The sequence below is a fragment of the Oryza sativa genome, chromosome 8, assembly GCF_034140825.1.
Source record: "Oryza sativa Japonica Group chromosome 8, ASM3414082v1".
NCBI lineage: Eukaryota > Viridiplantae > Streptophyta > Magnoliopsida > Poales > Poaceae > Oryza > Oryza sativa.
This window is the reverse complement of record NC_089042.1, coordinates 10,490,724-10,510,776: the sequence shown is the minus strand read 5'-3', so window position 1 is coordinate 10,510,776 and position 20,053 is coordinate 10,490,724. Positions and strand designations below refer to the sequence as shown.

Sequence of the window (20,053 nt, the reverse complement as noted above, 5' to 3'; positions counted from 1 at the left end):
GCAGCTCGAGCTGAAATCAAGCACAACGTTAATTCCTTTCATATTATTATGTTTTTCTTATCTTATGTTTTTCCAATCCGCAAATAAGCCTTTATATTTTTAGAAAAAAAAATTCAAAGGTATAGGGGTTGTTTTGTTCTCCCAAACTTGCTAAAGGTTGTCACCCCTTATGTCTAACAAGTTCAATTAATAAGTTAGTCTATTGATTCATAGTCACGCTTGTGATAAAATTCCATTTAATTTTTCTGGTTTCATATGTCACCAACTCAAAATAATATGTTACAATTTAGATAAGCAATTCAAAAAAAGTATGATAAATGTTGGTATCCAAGCAACCTATTAGTATAGCAACCTACTTGTCGACGGGTGATACCCGTAGACCGGATATAGAGGGTATTGGGGTACGTTGGTACAAGGATCTACGTAGTACAACATCAAGCAAACAAAAGACAAGAATTATACTGGTTCAGGCCCTTTGATAGGTAATAACCCTAATCCAGTTGATGTGGGATTATATGGTAGAAAATACAGGTTACAAAGGGAACAAGGGAACTTGTCGGATCCGGCGAGATTGTAGTCGAGTTGTTTCGACTAGCTCCCGATGACTTGGCTCCTCGTAGGCTCCGGCTTCGTAGGCTGTGTTGGTTGTGTTGGCCCTGAGATTCAATGCCCTAAACCTTCCCCGGGGGGTCCCTTTTATATTACAGATCTGGAGGTCTCCACGTAGAACTCGGAGGTATCAGACCCTATACGATACGCCAACGACCCAGTTCTGCCCGAGTATGATTCTTCTCGTCTGTAGATTCCGTGAAAGGTTTCTTTATAATATACAGGAAATATCCGCATGCGCGTGGGTATGCCATATCGATATGTAACGTATATCGAAGGGTAAAGGGTATGCGTAACCCGTAACCCTGACAGTAGCCCCCAACTTCTGCTTAAAATAAACTCGTGCAACCATTTGCAACTTCGGGTGTCGAGATTGTTGTTATTCCCGGTGCGAGGACCGCGGAGATAGACCGTAGTCGAGCACGCCATTTGAAGCCCAACGGTCACGAGCGAATTTTAAACTAAAGTCCAGAAAACCGCCGCGCGTAACGGACCCAGAAATTTCCGACGGGCATCTCTCTCTGTTCCCTGGAATTCGCACCGTCGATAGTGCGCCTATTTAAAGGAATTTTGGGAGTCCATTTTGAAGTCCGCCAAACCTGTTAAACACACACCACCTCCAAGCACTCTTTGCCTTCTCCGCCGCCGCAAGAAACCCTAGTTCATCAACCTAGGCTCGTTTTTCGGCGACCTTCGATCAGCAATGGACCTCGGCAAATCGGCTTCCACCAGTGCAACGTTGAAGAAACTCCAGGAGGATGGCGCTCTTCCTGGTCGTGGAACCATGGAGAGGGAAGCAGGAGGTACTAATCCTCAGCCCATCTTGGGTCGCATGATTGCGATCGAAGATTATGTTCTCTCCGGTTTTCTCCCTCCACCTTCCGAATTTCTTCTCCTGGTTTTGAATTTCTATGGTCTTAGGTTGACATGTGGAGTGCGCATGTCAACGGTGCAGCCTTCCTATCTTTTCCAGGCTAGCGCTTACACATGTTTTATAGTTGCAAAACCTAATTATAATAATCCGCAAATCTCCATATAACAACATTAAACTTTGGATCACCATGTCTTGGTCATACAAAATCTGAATCGACCCGTTCAAGTCTCCTAATATTTGTTATAACCTAAAGAACCTTGTGCCTTTCTTTTTATGTATTGTTATTGCTTCTTTATAGGCTTGTAGCTTTGCTTGTGTGCTTCGCGTAGCTTCTGTCGTTCTGGAGGTTCCCGAAGCGTGGTTTGCGGTCGTCGCCGAAGGTTCGGAAGGCCGTTCTCTCTGAGCAAGGCAAGTCACATCATCCTTGATCATATTGAATCCCAGTTTATAAAATTATTTTGATTTAAATTAATGCATTATCGCTTTATTTAAATTCCCGCGTTATCACTGTTTTATTTAGCCATGCCTATTTATCTTTGTTATGACCTTATCGTTGTTGTTATTGTTATTATTACCTTGTTCACCCTAGGAAAATAAAACCCCAACTAGTGGGTACTCTATTCATGGTTCCACTAGTAGGAATTTAGGTAGATGCTTCGCCGATTAATTAGGCAACATTAGGTGGTTTTATAACTTTAGACTTTGGGAATTCTCATATCATTTAGACACTATGGAATGGTTGGCTTATGTTGGAATTGGACACACACCTCCCCCTCTATTCAAAACCCCCAAAATGGTTTTAGGCTGGGCTCGAGGTGCATGGTTGGGTTTTGTTAGTCGTACCTCGGGTACTATAAGGATTAAGCTCGGGCCTCTGTTGCAAAGCACTACCGTACTTCCACATGTCTAGTGGGTAAGGCTTAGTTTGTGGCTCAGTCTGGTTATAAACAAAGGTACACGGATGGAGATGGACGAAGTCGGGGGTCGATGGACATCTCTAGGACAAATGAAGGCTACACGAGCTGCGGCCCGGTAGTCGAGATGTCATGGCACAGGGTTGGTGTCCTTCTGCTAGGGGCTCAATCCTGTCTGCCTGTCCCGGAGGTTCCGGCCGTAGGTGGGGTTGGGTCGGTACTCTTGTTTATGGCTAGGATGGGTTGGGAACTATGTCACATCTTCCGTCCGTATGCCGTGGTGGTATGTGGCACGTGGTTACACGTGAGGAAGATGTGTCTTGTGGGTAAAGATGTACACCACTGATCAGAGTATAACCTATTCGAATAGCTGCGCCCTCGGTTATGGGCAAGCCGAGCAATGTACCCAAGTTAGTGTTTTAATTCTTAAAACCTGCTTAACAACTAAAATGTGGAATGGTTGGCCTGGGTTGGCTTGGGACGAGCTGGGACCCAGGGTCGGGTTGCCAGTTCGGTCTGAATCATCGTAGGCCTTGGGTTAAGGCAGGTTCGTGTGGGTTCACGGCCTTGATTAATAATCTTGTATAGCTCTAGGATCGTGTTTACCAAATCGCTTTGGGAAACTAAGTGACTTTTAAATGCTGTTTACTGCAAAACTTAACCCCTATATTATAACTCCCTTGTACTCCCTTGCATTTATTCTGCACTTGTGGGTGTGTCTTGTTGAGTACGGTGGTTGTACTCAGTCTCGCTCAATTTTTCCCAAACCCAGAAGAGGAGTTCCTGGAAGATGAAGGCTTTGGTGTCTAGCTCGTGCCTGCCGTCAAGCGCCTGTGGTTGTCGCGCTAGTCTTCCGCTGTTTTTCGTTTGTCTTCTTGTGTGCTGGGCCTTCACCGCCCATGTAATAAATTATCTATTTACGCTTCCGCTTGTTAAACTCTGAATTGTATCAACTTTTGGTGTACCTTGCCTCCTGGGACAAGGAATAATACACGCACGTAAGGAACGCCCATTGGGTTATTTCCGGTCGTGACACGATCTCTAACACCGGATTTGAAGGCGCGAATTACAAAAGCGTCGGTGATTTCAGGAATTGTGTTTCTGCCCTCGTTGAAACGTCGAACATATTCCCTCAATGATTCACCCGAGTTCTGTGTCAACGCGTGTAGGTCGTCTTCGATCGCGTGGCGCTTGTATGTTCCTTGGAAATTGGCGATGAATTGTTGCCACAGGTCTGCCCACGAAGAGATTGAGTAGGGAGGAAGATGCATCAGCCATGAACGTGCAGAACCCTTCAACGCGGTTGGTAAATAGTTCGCTAACGCGTTGTCATCTGCTCCGGCAACATAGAGTACTGTGGAGTAGACTTGAAGGAACTCCTCTGGGTCGGTGCTCCCATCATACTTTTCTATTGCTCCGGGTCGGAATCTCTCAGGCCATCGGACATCACGTAGGGAACGACCGAAAGCTCTACACCCAGCGTTGGGGGCGGTGGGTTGTCGGCGGTCGTGTGTGCTTCGTGGATGTCTGTCTGACGATGAGGAGGACGCGGATGATGACGATGACGATGGGTCGCTTGGTTCCAGCGTACGATTACGAGGATGACGGCCTGGATCTCGGGAATCCTGTCGTCGTCTTCCGCTGTTGTCTCGGCGCCGATCTCCATCGTCGTCATCGATACGGCGGCGGCCATGACCAGTATTGTCTGGCACCCGTCGTTCGCGATCGTTGTGATCGTGGTGGTTGTCGTGGTCCCGGTCCTCGTTTGAGTGGTCTCCTCGATTTCCGTTATCATGGCGCCGTGAAGAGACATGACGCCGAGAGCGATTCACGTTGTCTCATGTGCGTCGTGCTTCTCGGTGGCCGTTGATTTAATCTCGAAGATCGCCAGTGCCGCGAGGTGGAGGGGTAGCTCGTTGAGGTGATTCCCTCCGTTCCGGATCTTCACCATTGGCCTCGCTAGTTGGTGGCTGCTCCTGGTGTGCTGCGGTAGCGGCTTCTTCAAACGCGTTGCTGAGGTTAGTCACCGATTCCCGTAGTTGTTCTGTCCAACGCTCGAGGTCAACATTCAGAACGGGATCGTAAGGAGTTTCCCTCAGTATCGCTTGAACGGCCCTGATGTGCTGGGCTGGAGTAGTCGATTGATTCCCCACTTCTGTGTTGGTGTGCGCTGACGTGCCAACGTCATCGATAGCCAATACCTCCCGCGGCGCGCTCGTTGTCGATGACCCATAGTCCTCAAGGAGATGTAAGACCGATGGTTTGTGAGGATCGATATCGATTACCCCAACGAATCGATTTGAAGTTGGAGTCACTCTTTGTTACTTGCTGTTATCCCTGATGGGGACATATGACTTAGGAGATAGAGCTTTCATGGCGCCGAGAAAGACTTTGCAGCTCGAGAGGTCGTGATTCTTTGTCTTGTGAATAGGACAATAGACATCCCGAGTTGGAGAAGTACGCTGAATTCCACGTTCTTTGCAGGCGCGAATTTCAGCACAGACGTTGAGGAAAACCCAGCAATCTTGCAGAGTGTGTTTCTTGGTTTTGTGGATAGGACACCAAGACCTTGTGGCTTCGGAAGTCATCTTTGTCGGCTCGTGGTTCATGTCGGAAGGACAAAGTTTGGCCGTATCAGAATCCTTCTCGAGCTTGGATGTCGTCGATATTCCGTTCTCCGTCTCGATGGGAGGATATTTCGACATGGAATCGCCTTGGTTCGTAGCCACTGCGTTCTCGTCTCCGGTCATTGGAGGACCGGTTGAGATCGGCGTCGTGGTGTAAACCGGGAAGACGATTTCACCGACTTGAGTCCATACCAGCATTGTTGAAGTAGTGAGTACTTGGCTGAGGCTGGTGCTGACGTTGTTGTCGACGAAGCTGGATGACATAGTAGTAGAACCTTGAGTACCAAGGCCCCCTACCTGGCGTACCACTGTCGACGGGTGATACCCGTAGACCGGATATAGAGGGTATTGGGGTACGTTGGTACAAGGATCTACGTAGTACGACATCAAGCAAACAAAAGACAAGAATTATACTGGTTCAGGCCCCTTGACAGGTAATAACCCTAATCCAGTTGATGTGGGATTATATGGTAGAAAACACAGGTTACAAAGGGAACAAGGGAACTTGTCGGATCCGGCGAGATTGTAGTCGAGTTGTTTCGACTAGCTCCCGATGATTTGGCTCCTTGTAGGTTCCGGCTTCGTAGGCTGTGTAGGTTGTGTTGGCCCTGAGATTCAATGCCCTAAACCTTCCCCGGGGGTCCCTTTTATATCGCAGATCTAGAGGTCTTCACGTAGAACTCGCATGTATCAGACCCTATACGATACGCCAACGACCCAGTTCTGTCCGAGTAGGACTCTTCTCGTCTTTAGACTCCGTGAAAGGTTTCCTTAGAATATACAGGAAATATCCGCATGCGCGTGGGTATGCCATATCGATATGTAACGTATATCGAAGGGTAAAGGGTATGCCTAACCCGTAACCCTGACACTACTATATTCTGAGACGAAAGGAGTATTAATTTCTAGTTTTAGCATCAGCTCTAGGCTCTAGAATAATCTTGAATTCATCTATTTATCAAAAAACAGAAACATGTAATGCATTTGCTTTACTTTTCTTACATATTATATAACCAAATAACACTTTTAAATATTTCACACTTTCACTGGAAAAAAAACATTTATGTCCTATTTCGCAGAGGAAAAGTTTCATTTTTTGCACACAGTTGTCATTTCATCGCTTCTCCCTATGACTAATTTGCCTACAATCAAATTTCCTTTGCGAATTAACTCCAAACTAAAAGGGGTACCTATAAAACATTCGACAGAATGGAAAACTTTCAATTGTAAATACTATATAATTACATTGTAACTATATTTTATAACTATATTGTAACTGCTATGTAACTGCAATATAAGTAATATGTAACTCATATATAACTCTGAAAAATTGGATGGATCAATTGGTTAGTTGAATGAGCATGCAAGCTACAGGTCTCGGGTTCGATCCTTGCTGTGCAGCACAAATCTCAAAGCATATCGTATGGTTAAAAATTTTACAGTTTTCACCCTTTTCCATTTTTCTCTCCACAGCACAAATCTCAAAGCATATCGTATGGTTAAAAATTTGACAGTTTTCACCCCTAAAAACTGTTGACAGTATAATAGCAAATCCGAACTAAAAAAAAATAACAAAAATAAACCTTAATAAAATAAGATAAATCCGATCTCAACTCTAATCGGATGTAAAAAAAAAATCATAAAATAGACGAAAGCAGCAACTACGCACGTGCAGCCGTGGAGGCGTGGACTCACTCGCAATCGCACAAAAACGAACTACGGCGGCGGCGGCGATGGGAGGCGAGACCACCGGTGTTAGCGGCGGCGGATTCCGCAGGCGGTTGGAGTACTACCTGTACAGCGGCGAGAAGAAGCACGTCGTCGCCGGCATCGCCATCTTCGCCGCCATCTTCGGCGTTCCCTGGTACTTCATGAGCCGAGGTACCCCTGATCATCACTGCCCTCGGCCTGCTCTTTATCATTCCGATTTTCTTCGAATCAGGCGGTGGAGTCGTTAGATTCACCTAGGCCGGAGTCCTGTTCCGCGTTCAAATTTGATCCGCAGCCGTTTAGGGGAGCTAGGGTTCTTGGTAATCTCAGCCTTAGCACAGTTCGTCGTGTTGCTTCCCCCTTTCTGGTTGCTGGATTGGGGCTTCGAGGTAGTACTAGTAGTAAGGTTGTTAAGGCGAAGGTTCCATTTTGCTCTTGTAGTGTTAATGGTATTTGGTAGGACGGAGCAGTGTGCAAAATAGTTCAATATGAGGATTTTTGGTTTGAGTATTCTCTGTTTCTTTTTCATGATTTGAGACCATTTTTTAGGGGAATTGCGTGAAATGTATTTGGATCGTATGAACTGCTATGGATTTAAGGTTCTATGTTTCGTGCAAAACTTGAGACATTTGACCGGATAGAAAATGCAAGCATTTTATGTGGAACGTATTAACTTCACAAAAATCATAATAGTAGTAGACTATTACAGGCCTTCGTTACTACATCGTGTTCAGATCTTCTTTACCATTGTGGTTGCAATGTTCTAAGATTGCCATGGTCAGTAAGAAGTATAAGATGAGATAACAAAAGTTGGAAGTAAATCGAACATGAAAAGTTGCTATTAGTGGATAATGAATTATAAGAGACGTATGCTCCCCTGTTGATTGATACACATAACACTATATGATGCTCTGAATTTTGTAAATTTCTTTTGCTTGACAGCTTCATTTGACAGCTTTAGAATGAAAGAAGCATATGCATGTGCACTGGGTGAGGAGAATTATAGCTTAAGGCTTCTTGCAACCCTGAATTAGCAACATTTTGCAGTTTAGCATTTGTTGTGTCATTACCTTGATATTCTTATGAACCAAACAGAGCACACATTAATTCCAAACCATGTAGTATTGGATTTCAATTTGTTATACACTTTCTATATCCTTCTATTGAAATTGATACCCCAACTTAATATATGGTTACAGGTGTTCTACTCAAAGTCTCAAACCATTCAGCATTTAGTTATGGCTTCTGTTAACTTATAGGACACAATGTATAGCTTTATCAGTAAGCTATACGCATAGGTCATAGGGTGTGTTTGGATCGTGGGCAAGAGAGATACTAACCTAACTTAGCAAAGAGAGCTACTTGGTATCTAAAATAACTCTGTGCGCAAGTTTGCTTGTTTTAACTGTTCAGAAAGCTTGACCAATGCAGCAAGCCAAATTGGCTTGCTTTCGTTGACAATCATGCAACCCCAAGAGAAAAAAAACACTCTGTTGGCAGTTACTGCTTGCGAGGATCTTAAGAGACATGGCCATAACAAACAATTGAAAAGATATTGATGATAAGAATCTCATCAGACTTGACTAAATTAAAGAAGCTGTTTAAACTAAACTGAATCCAGATTTATTGATATGCTACTGCTTTTTCAGCCTTCCCTTGCACAATCTACTTTGACCCATATAGCTGGAGCTGGTCCCATGACAATGTGTGCATATGATGGTGTTGTTATTAGTGTATCATTGGAATCTCCACTTCTTATCGTCTTTCTGGTTTTACTTTTGTTTACTGCTAAATTCTAATGACCAATTGAAAATTTGTGGGGCCTTTGTTCCTTTTTGAAGTGTTTTTTTAATGATAAGGACATCGAATTGATTTTGTCCCTTTTTCGAAGTGGTGTTATGCCACTAAACTGTTAGCTATTTGTAACACACATTTCTGCATTGTCAGAGTGATCAAAGTGTTTCTCATTAAAAATCAGATATGATTAGTGCTGATTTTTGTTTCAGAATGCATGTTGATTTTTGTTGAAGTAGCCCTTAAATTACCGAAGTTTCTGAATACTATTTTTGGTACATGAATACCAGTTGATTAATTGATTATGCAATGCATATCCTGCAGGGACAAAGCATCAATCTCACCAAGATTACATGGAAAAAGCTAACAAGGCGAGGTCGGAGAGACTTTCTTCTGGACAGTCATCAGCACCAAAAGCATGAAGTAGTAATCCGTAACTCAGATCTGTGAAACCTCAGCATTCATAGTTTTGATCTATAATCTAGCTGAGCACTTTATCTATTGGGTGAAATAAGCAGGCCATCTCTTGAATATTGACCCTGATGACATGATCTTGTCAGTTTCAGAAACCATGTGTAAACTTCACATGAAATTTTGTCAAATGTAGCCTTTCTGTTCACTTTATGCGCAATTCTGTAGGAGATGATCAACAAGCACCAGATTTTTGTCTATCAAATATTCAAATGGTGGTTCTCGAGCCAATTTAACCTTTGCGTTTGACTTTAGAATCATTATTTTCATGATGTTCCTACGGTGTGTTTATGATATTGACTACGGGGTATGCCAAGTGCTGAGATTTTTCAGTTAAGTCGCAAGGTGAATTTAGCCGTGGGACATTTTCAAAAATAAATGAAAATGTTGAAGGAACACGGTTGTCGTGGCGTTTCGCACCATCTGAACATTACTATGTTGCGAAATAAACTTCAAATTATTTTCTCTTATGCATGTAGACCTTTTCCTCAAACTTGATGTTTCTTCGCCGAATGTACTACGACAAATTTTGCCTTTTATAGGATTGCCTACAAATCCTAGCATTGGTACAAATCTAAGTTATTCTAGGAAATATAAAAACAAACTGAACTAAATTATTCTAAAGTCACAGGGTGTAGTGATCCTCTGTCCTAAAATATAACAACTTTTGGCTCTAAAAATGTTTATATTTTAGGATGGAGGGAGTAATAAATATCAAACCGAACAAAAAAAAGGCAAATTTTGCTACAGGACATCGCGATTATGTGTATTTAGATCAGGGACACCGCGAAAGTGAAGCTTTGGGGAAAGACATCCCATAATCGTGGTTATTTGCTGATGGACACTGCGCCGTCTAGCGTAGACTTGCCATGCTGACGTGGCTGACGGGAGGCTGTTTTTTGACGCGGTCGGACGTAAATACCCCTGCGCCTTATCTCCTCTTATCCACTCAGTTTGGCTCCATTCGCAAGCAGTACCAGTGAATCTGGCATTGTAGCTGGACGGCGGCGGCGAGGATCGTCTTCGTCAAAGGCGGCGACCGCTTGAAGTCGGCGTGGTCCCTTTGGTAGACGTAGAGGGGAGGGAGCTCGTTGGCAGCGACGATGTCTTCCGCTTCTTCTTTCTCACGTGCTTCTTCCTCTCGGGTTCGGCGTGATTCACAGGTCAGTGAGTTGCCTCTTGTGAAATGTCCATTCTGCAAGGGCGATTCAACGGTAGTGGAGCGGACATGCAAGAAGGAAGAGAATTTCAACCGCAAGTTTTATCGATGCCTCACCGGACAATATGTAAGTTGTTCTTTGCAATCCCCAATTTTTCTAGGGTTTGAGTTGAAATCGAGTTTGTCATTTGATAAGCTGTGTGCTCATTGTTGTTATTTTTAGACAAGTGCACAATGTAAGTTTTTCATGTGGCAAGGGGATTATGCTGTTTGGTTGGTGAAGGAAGGTTTCCTTCATGGATGGACAGATTGCAATGCTCACAGGATAGAAGATGATGTCCCAGAATCAGTGAAGGCTTCATTGAAAGGACTACATGATGGAATTGAGAAGATAAGATGTGAGATGAAGGAGGCAATGAGTAGAATTTGTATGTTTGGGATTGCATTTGTGACTGCTTTTGTTATGTTTGTTGCCATGAATGTAATGAAGTAGGACCATGTAATGAAGTAATGAGTTCAATTGTGATGAATCAAAATTTGTGCACTTAATGTAATGAAGTAGAACCATGTAATGCAGTATTGCAGGAAATATTTGTGTTTGCCCAAAATTGAGATGTAATGCAAGAAATATTTGTTGTTGACATTTCAGAATCATAAGGCATATGAAGTAGCAACTATATGAATAACAACCATTTTCCTCCATTTCAGCAATAGGACTTTCATAGATAGGTGAAGTCATGTCTTGCAACATATACATAGGTAGCTAAAGTCATGGCTTGCAAAATAAGGGATGTCTTTCAGCTGGCAATTTCACATATACACAAAAGACAAGTCTTGCTACTACTTCAGCTAGAAATTTCAACAAAATAACCTACTCTAATAGCATTGGATTACAGCTTCTTTGCAGTCCTGGTAACCACAGCCTTCCTTTTGTTGGCTTTAAATGGACTTGCATGTTCTGGGGATGCAACACTCTTGCTCCTTGTAACTAGTCCAGGGATGTCATCCACCTGCATAGCAACTTGTGCAGGGGCTTGATCACCAGCACCAGTAGGGGCTTGATCACCACAAGCAGCACCACCAACAGGGGCTTGATCAGCAGCAGCAGCATGAGCTTGATCAGCAGCAGCACCAACACCAGCAGGGCCTTGATCAGCAACATCAGCATGGGCTTGATCAGCAGCAGGGGCAGCAGTAGATGTGGCTTGATCAGCACTATCAGCAGCAGCAGGAGGAGGCCTGTGAAAGAGATATTGAACAAATATTTTAAAAACAAAATGGCAACTGAAAACTTGATCAAAACATGACACACTTACATAGTGTTGTTACCACCAGTAGGCACTTGTTTAGGCTTGGATTTCTTCTTTCTAACTCTCTTAGGCTTGGGTGGAGCTGGGGGAGGGGCATCTGGGTCATATACAGGTTCATTGCATGTCTTTTGTAGGTGGCCAAAGCCATGGCACCCCTTGCATCTCCTTCTTTTCTTTCCTGAACCACCTTCTTCAACACCAATGAACCTCCTTGTTCTAGGTCTTCCAGCTGATCTCTTCAGTATTGGTGGCCACATCTTGAATCCTGTGTCCACTTTCTCCCATAGGCTCTTGTCTGGCATTGGAGGCACAACTGTGGAATAGGCAACCCTGAACATGGCCACTGAATAGTAGGGGCTGACATAGTCTTCTAGCTCCACTTCTCTCAGGGATCCAATAAAAGAGATGGCATGCCTACATGGGAGGCCTGTTAGCTGCCATTCATTGCAACTACATTCTTGTTTGGTCAAGTCCACAGTGTGTCTCCATGTTGTCAAGTCCCTTTTTTGCACCACTGACTTCACCTACAAATGGCAGACTCTTGTGGTGATTGTAGTTGAGATTCCTACTTTTGTCATGGAGTTGCTTCATTACATTTCCTAGGATATTGCCTTGCAGCTTAAGAGATAATTTGTGCCTTGTACACATCCTCTCCATGATCATCTGCCTAATCTTGTCAAGCAACTCAACTATAGGTAGTGACTTCTCTAGCCTAATCCAACTATTAAATGTCTATGCAATGTTGTTTATCATGAAGTGGAGAAGCTAGACCTTGCCCACAAATGCTGGTGATTCTCTTCAATCCATTGCATTGCTCTTGGTGAAGCCTCTTTCATGATATTAAAATGCCTGTCAAAAACATCTTTCCTATATGCTCTTGAGGCAGGCCACAAATTTCTTTCAAATACTTCTCCATGGAACCTTTTCTGAAAATTCTTGTACAAATGCCTCATGCACTCTCTATGCTCTACTCCATTGTTGAACACCCTTGTCACTGCAGCATCTATGCCCTTGCCTGCATCAGTAGACAGTACTAGGACTTCTGGAGATCCAATTGCCTTATTCAAACAAACCATGAACCATTCCCAGTTTTTCTTTGTTTCAGATCCAAAGACAGCATAGGGCACTGGGAACATCCAATTGTGGCCATCTATACCAATAGCTGAAGCCAACTGCCCTCTCCACTTGCCTGTTAACACAGTTGAATCAATGCCTAAATATGGCCTGCACCCATTCAAAAATCCATTTATACAAGGCTTCAAAGCAATAAACATCCTACTAAACCTATGCTTCTCATTAATCACATCATACTCTATCTCCACTATACTACCAGGAGATCTCTTCTCAATCTCAGCTTTAAAACTATACACTACCTCAAAACTTTGCTCCCAGCCACCAAGTATCTCATCTAAAGCCATCTGCCTACCATCCCATACTACATAGTATGACAGGGTGATTAAATACTTCTCCTCCAAAGTCTTCTTTAGAGCAGCAGCCCCTATGGTTGGATCTTCTCTAAGCTTGTTGATAACCCTGTCTTTAACCCAAGAATTGCTGGCCATGCAATTATTCTCCAATTTGCCTGTGCTAGCACACCTATGCTCATATGGCATGTTCTTTATCTGCAACCAAAAAGGGACAGTAAACATCCAAACCATTATTCAGTTGCAAAACATTAAATGACAAAGAAGTAAAACAAAAGAGCTACATACCTGCCAAGTTCTACCATCTGGCAACCTAGAAGCATGGATCCTCCATTTGCACTTCTTTGCCTTGCAATAAGCTCTGTATCTTGTGGCCTCAGAGTAGGGCACTGCAAGCTCAACCTCTTTCAGGACAGCATATTGTCTCATACACCTCTTAAAACAAATTACATCCTAAAAAGTAACACCAACTTCTATCCTTGGATTGCCTACATCAGTTATATGGATTAGAGGCTCACAACCCCTATTATCATTGACTTCTAAATCATCTACTGGATCATCATTCTCTTCATCACCATCAGATTCCTCAGGAGTGTAATTTGGATCATTAGCCTCATCATCTGACACCAGCTCATTGTAATTCTCCCTCTCATCACTAACTCCTACATACTCAACCTCATCAAACTCACCCCATGGATCTGGATTTGGCATTGATTGATCAGTAGCTTTGTCCCTGGACTTGCTATTTTTTTTTGGTGGGAACCTTTTTTGTGGTAGCATCTCTGGTAGGAACATTGTCAGCCTGACTTGCTTGTGTGGGTAAAACCATACTCAGTGGAACCACTGTTTTAGCTTCATCCACACAAGACACAATTTGGGAACAAGGCTCACTCACTGTCACTTGCAATGGAAGCTTCCTAACATCCCAGTATTGGTTAAATGCCTCTAATAACACAGCATCAGAACAAATTTCTACATCCCTACCCACTCTCTTGTCCCAGAAAGTCACTCTAAGCTCCTGCGCACTACCACGGATGATTTCATCATCCAAGTCCTTCATCAAATCTATCAAGCTTATTGTGTCTTTATCTACAACCCACTTATGTGGAGATGATACATGATAATCTTGGCTACCATTATCCATATACTCAACATAAGCAACAACCCTAACCACAACTCTGCATGCAGAGTTCGGATCCATCCTACAATGCAACGGCAAATGAAGAGAAAAAGGGGATCCCAAATCAGATCCACCAAACCATGCATCCTAATGCATCCCAATCGAATCAAAGAGAGGAAAAACGAATCAAAGAGAAGAGGAATCCAAACTTACCCTTTCGGAATCCATTTCGGCATTGGCGGCGCTGCCGCCAGCGCAGATTCCACCGCCTCCTACGACGGTGAAGCCATCACCGCCGGTCAAACTTGCATCCCACCAGCGACAATGCCTGGGCACAGCCAGTATCGAGGGTGACGGAATCGGTGGGAATGGGCACTGTTTGGATGGAATCGGTAGAGCTAGGGTTCTACCACCCGTACTGCTTGCGAGTGGATAAGAGGAGATAAGGCGCAAGGGTATTTACGTCTGACCGTGTCAAAAAACAGCCTCCCGTCAGCCACGTCAGCACGGCAAGTCTACGCTAGACGGCGCGGTGTTCATCAACAAATAACCACGATTATGGGATGTCTTTCCCCAAAGCTTCACTTTCGCGGTGTCCCTGAGCTAAATACACATAATCGCGATGTCCTGTAGCAAAATTTCCCAAAAAAAAAATACATCCAGAATGCATGCACACGAAAATCTGACATATCTGGAGAGAATATAGGAGCGGCTCGGGCGGCGATCCGTGATGGCGAGCTCGCCGTTCTTGCCGTACCTGAGGCGGAACGTGGTCATGTGCAGCTCGCACTTGTCGCCGTCGCCCCAGCACCGCCAGTATCGGGGCCGCTCTCACGACCTGCCCTCGACGAGGCAGAACTTGCCGCCGCCGCCCATAGGGACGAGCGTCGCGTCGTCCTCGACTGTCGAGGTCATCACCACCATCTCGCACAGCTTCCAGTTGGGCTCCTCCTCGTGGCTCCCGGCGGCGACGATGTCGCAGGAGCAGAGTTTGCCGTGGCGGTGAGAGTCGCAATGGAGGCCGACCCACGCGTCGAGCTCGCCGTCATAGTGCGCCTCGCCACGGAACGGCAGCAGCCAGTCGCCGTGGCGCGTCCACTCGCCGCGCTCGGTGTCGTAGGAGAAGGTCCCCGCCATCTTCTTCGCCTCCGCCTCCGCCGCCTGCGCGGCGACGTGGTCATCACCGTGCCCGGGGCGGGGCACGCTCCAATTCTCTATGGAGACGAAGATGGCGCTGCCTCCGGGGCGCACGGCGTGCGATGTGATCCGGCGGTGCGCGTGGTCGTTGTCGAACGGGACCGGCGACGGGTCGTGGCTCCAAGACCACCGCTCCGTCGCCAACGGATCCTCTTCGAGGCGGTGCATCGCCGCGTCGATGCGAGGGCGGCAGTCCACTGACCGGTCGGACGGCGTGAACGCGTACAGCTTGTTCCCGGCGGCGTCCCACCGCTCCAGCGCCTCCGGGAGGCGGTGCACGAAGGCCTGCGCCGCCGTCTTGGTGTCGTACACGACAGCGAGGCCATCTTTGTCGCTGAACGGGTAGCCCTTGGCCACGATGTTGCTGCCCAGCGCGGCGAACTGCGCGCTGCTGCCCATCATCTTCAACCGGGAGTGCACGTACTCGAATCGGACAGCCGGCGCCGGAAGACGCCTGTAGGTCCGTGCCGGCAGATAGTCCGTGGCGGCGACGGTGACGAGCTGATCGTCTGCGTCGGCCTCGTTGCCGTCAAGGTCCATCTTGTGCACGCTGAATCCCCTGCTCCAGTCGTCGAGCACAACGTACAGGTGCTGCCTTTGCGGCGGCCACCAGCTGCGACGCGAGGACCCCTCACCGTTGTTCACCGACGACGTTGTTGAGGTCGTCGTCGTCGTGGGTGTGGGTGTGGAGACGACGAAGTCATCATAATCGTCATCGTCGTCGGTGTAACTGTAATCATCGCAATCCGTGAAGTATCTCCGTGGTGAAAGGAGCACACCGCCTGCGCCGGCCAGAGCAGCCAACAACACAGCGCGTGGATGGTGGCTTGCGGCGGCACATGGCCGGAGATGACAATTAGATCGGCGGAGAAGCGATTGCAGCATTCGAATTTTTTGCACCCACTCTCCCGAGGATTCCGGAAAGGTAAAACCTAGGTGTATATGACTCGGACCTATATATAGCGGATGGAAATTTTACAGCACTAGAAAAAAAATGCTTCCATGATATGAGAATTTAAGAAAATATTGTTGGCAACTTTTTTTGACAAGTTGACAAGCACGATCGCAGCACCTTAAGCTTTGCGGTGATCCTAGAGTCGCCAACCACCTCGATCTAGCAAAGAGCTAAACCTAGATGTGTTTTGATAACTAAACCGGCTAGCGGAGCCGATTTCTAGATAACTACCCGTCTCGTGGGCAAAACGGAAGGTTTTCAGGACAAACCTACAAAGAGATGTCGCACTCTCGCAGCGGCGGCGGACGGTTTACGGCGCAAACTGACAAAGATGGACAAACTAAGAGAAAACTAAAAGCAATATGAAAAAACGATTCGATTGATTGATTGTAGATTGGTTTTTTACAATGAACCGGCCATGTCCATTATATAGGGGTTGGTCTTGCCCTCTACAGGCTCTCCTCCAAGTCCAACTCCGGGTAGAAACCAAAGGAAACCCGAAACATGCCTTCCCGAGCAAGGAAACCTCAAGACCCGACGAAACACAGTCGGACTCGGACCTGCCGGTCAGACCGGCCACACACCGCCGGTCTGACCGGCCCTCAACTGGCAGTCTGACCGGCCAACACACGGCGGTCAGACCGGCCCACTCGGAGGAAACCGGTAGATTTCCAAATTTTGGCAATCTTTCCTATTTTAATCCTAGGTGCCAAATTTGGGTGTAAACACATGCCCCCTGCCTTTTTTATGAACAACGTGAATCTAAAAGCATAGAACATGTTTTGGTCTAAGGACGATAATCCAATTACCGGCCATAGTACCTCCTAAGCGTCTTGCCAAACGCTCGGGAAGTATTTCTTCAAGTATTTCCCGTTGATTGCTCGCTAAAAACGCTCCCCTTGAAGTGTCTCTAAAAAATATGCGTTCCCTCGAACAATGCCGCATACTCGATAAGGACCCTCCCAACTAAGAGACCACATACCGAACTCCTTGGATCGAGTACCCAAAGGCAAAATTGTCTTCCAAACTAAGTCTCCAACTAGAAACAACTTTGCTTTCACCCTTTTGTTGTACGCCTTAGCCACCCTCTTCTTCTCTTTCTCTATTTCTTCCAATGCCTTCAAGCGCTTGTCGATGACTTCATCAAGATTGTCTTCCATCAACGTCTTGTAATCTTCACTTGACAAACCATCTTGCTTGATATAACGAAGAGAATCAAGATTTACTTCCACCGGTAAAACGGCTTCTTGACCATAAACCAACTCAAAAGGAGCGACTTTAGTGGCATCATGTTTAGAAATCCTATGCGCCCACAATGCTTCGGAAAGCACCTCATGCCACCTCTTTGGGTGTTCCTCAATCTTCTTCTTCACTGATTTCAACAATGTCTTATTACTCGATTCGACTTGTCCATTAGCTTGAGCGTAATAAGGAGAAGAACTCAACAATTTAATACCATAAGATTCGGTAAAACTCTTCACTTCCTTAGACATAAAAGAAGCACCTTGATCCGTAGTTAATGTTTGTGTAATACCGAATCTATGGATAATATGCTTCAAAATAAAGTCAATTACCTCCGTATGAGTCATATTCTTCAAAGGCATGGCTTCGGCCCACTTGGTGAAGTAATCCGTAGCAACTAGCACGAACATATGCCCCTTTGATGACGAAGGATAAATTTGACCAATGAAATCCAAAGCCCATCCTCGGAACGGCCATGGTTTGATTATGGGATTCAACAAGGCGGCGGGCGCCAATTGAACATTGCCGAACCGTTGACAAGCCTCGCATCCTCTATAATATTTGAAGCAATCATCAATCATCTTCGGCCAATAGAACCCTACTCTCCTAAGCAACCAATTCATCTTGTGGGCCGATTGATGAGTTCCACAAATTCCTTCATGTACCTCTCCCATAGCCACTTTAGATTGATCTTCATCTAAGCACTTCAACAAGACACCATCTATATTTCGGCGATACAAATCTCCATCAAGCAATGTATATTTGAATGCTTGCCGCCGAATTTTCCGATCAACCTTAAGTGTAGGATCTTTCAAATATCGAATCAAAGGAATTCTCCAATCCTCTTCTGTTCCCTTGGCACAAATGTCCGAATTCACACTTAATTCGGCCTCTAAATTGATTGAAGCGTGCCCCCCAGCGCTCTGCCCAGAACCGGTCAGACTGGCCACGCAGGGCCGGTCAGACCGCTCGGGGTCGCCGGTCAGACCGGCGGCATGCGGCCGGTCAGACCGCCCCTGCTCACCGGTCAGACCGGCCGTGCAATGCCGGTCAGACCGCCCCTGGTCTCCAGTTTTGCCAATTTCGCACAAAGATTTAAAATCAAGCACCGGCTCTTCTAATATCAGAAATAATCCCTTCTTCACATTATAGCCAGATGCTTGTTGTGACAAGTCATTTGCTCTAGAATTATCATGCCTAGCAATATGTCTAATAGCAAAATTATCAAAATTGGCAATAATATCTAAACATGAATCGAGGTACCTATTTAGTGATCCGTCCAAGCATTTGTAGACTCCAGCGACTTGTTGCACCACCAATTCCGAATCACCAAAAGCCTCCACGTATTTAGCTCCAACCATCTCCATAACTTGTAAGCCGAATAATATAGCATTGTATTCAGCTTGATTATTTGTACAATAATACTCCAAATGAACCGATGCTTCATCACACATGCCATTAGGTGAAAACAAAACTACCCCTATGCCCTGACCTTCTTTGCAAGAAGAACGATCAAAATAAATCTTCCAAGGTATAACTTTAACTAAGCAAACCTCTCCCTCATAGCAATATCTATATGATGGTCTACTATAAAATCACATACAATTTGGCATTTCATAGATTTCAATGGTTCATAAGGCAAATCATATTCTATCAAAGCATATGCCCACTTGCCAATTCTCCCACTTAGAATTGGCCTTTGCAACATGTGTTTAATAACATCGGCTTGACAAGTAACTATGCATGTACTAGATAACAAATAATGCCTCAATTTGCTACAAGCATAGTATAAACATAGACAAAGTCTCTCTATAAAAACATACCTCGTTTCGGCATCCAAAAGAGGGCGGCTCAAATATGTAATGATATATTCCTTGCCATCTTCCTCTTGCGCCAAAACGGCACCAATAACTTTGTCTTCGGAGGCAATATATAACCGAAAAGGCTTTCCGGCTTTAGGTGCTCGCACAACGGGTGGAGTAGACAAATATCTCTTCAACTCTTCAAACGCCTCTTGTTGTTTTGCCCCCCAAGTAAAATCGGCTTCTTTTTTCAAACAAAGTATAGGAACAAAAGCATCGATTTTACCCGCTAGGTTAGAAATAAACCTCCTCAAATAATTCATGTTACCTAGCAACTTTTTAACCTCCTTCTTACATGTCGGCGCTTTGAAATCACGAATCTTTTCTATCTTCTTAGGATCAATCTCAACTCCTCTCTCATGCACCATGAATCCTAAGAACTTCCCCGCCGACACACCAAAAGCACATTTAAGTGGGTTCATCTTCAAACCATACCGGCGCATCCTCTCAAAAGCTAACCTCATATCGGCTATGTGTCATTCCATACCATCCGATTTGACAACAATATCATCAATGTAGACCTCTAAGATAATACCTAGCAAATCATGAAAGATTAAATTCATCGCCCTTTGATATGTTGCACCGGCGTTCTTCAACCCAAAAGTCATGACCACCCACTCAAATAAACCAACAAATCCCGGGCACCAAAAAGCCGTCTTGTACATATCCTCTTCCGCCATAAAGATTTGACTGTAGCCAGCATTACCATCCAAAAAGCTAATCACCTTATGACCCGAGGCATCATTAATCATCATGTCGGCTATAGGCATAGGATATTCATCTTT

At 45.1% G+C, this 20,053-nt stretch overlaps 1 protein-coding gene and 1 pseudogene across 1 annotated transcript; one reads left to right on the top strand and one right to left on the bottom strand.

Annotated features, from left to right (window-relative positions):
• Positions 1-6,693: 6,693 nt before the first annotated feature.
• LOC4345144 (uncharacterized) lies at positions 6,694-9,230 on the top strand. Its single transcript, XM_015793331.3, has 2 exons — positions 6,694-6,905; positions 8,853-9,230. Exons 1-2 carry the CDS (start codon positions 6,758-6,760, stop codon positions 8,948-8,950), a joined length of 246 nt encoding a protein of 81 aa, XP_015648817.1. The 5' UTR covers positions 6,694-6,757; the 3' UTR covers positions 8,951-9,230.
• A 1,818-nt stretch (positions 9,231-11,048) lies between these two features.
• On the bottom strand, positions 11,049-13,603 carry LOC136351530 (uncharacterized; annotated as a pseudogene).
• Between the last annotated feature and the right edge of the window lie 6,450 nt (positions 13,604-20,053).

What these genes read in the sequence shown, in the direction of transcription:
- LOC4345144 (XM_015793331.3), top strand. Translation starts at nt 6,758, where the DNA reads ATGGGAGGCGAGACCACCGGTGTTAGCGGCGGCGGATTCCGCAGGCGG. An exon ending in CTGGTACTTCATGAGCCGAG is followed by an intron (nt 6,906 to 8,852) that starts GTACCCCTGATC and finishes CATATCCTGCAG; the next exon opens with GGACAAAGCATCAATCTCAC.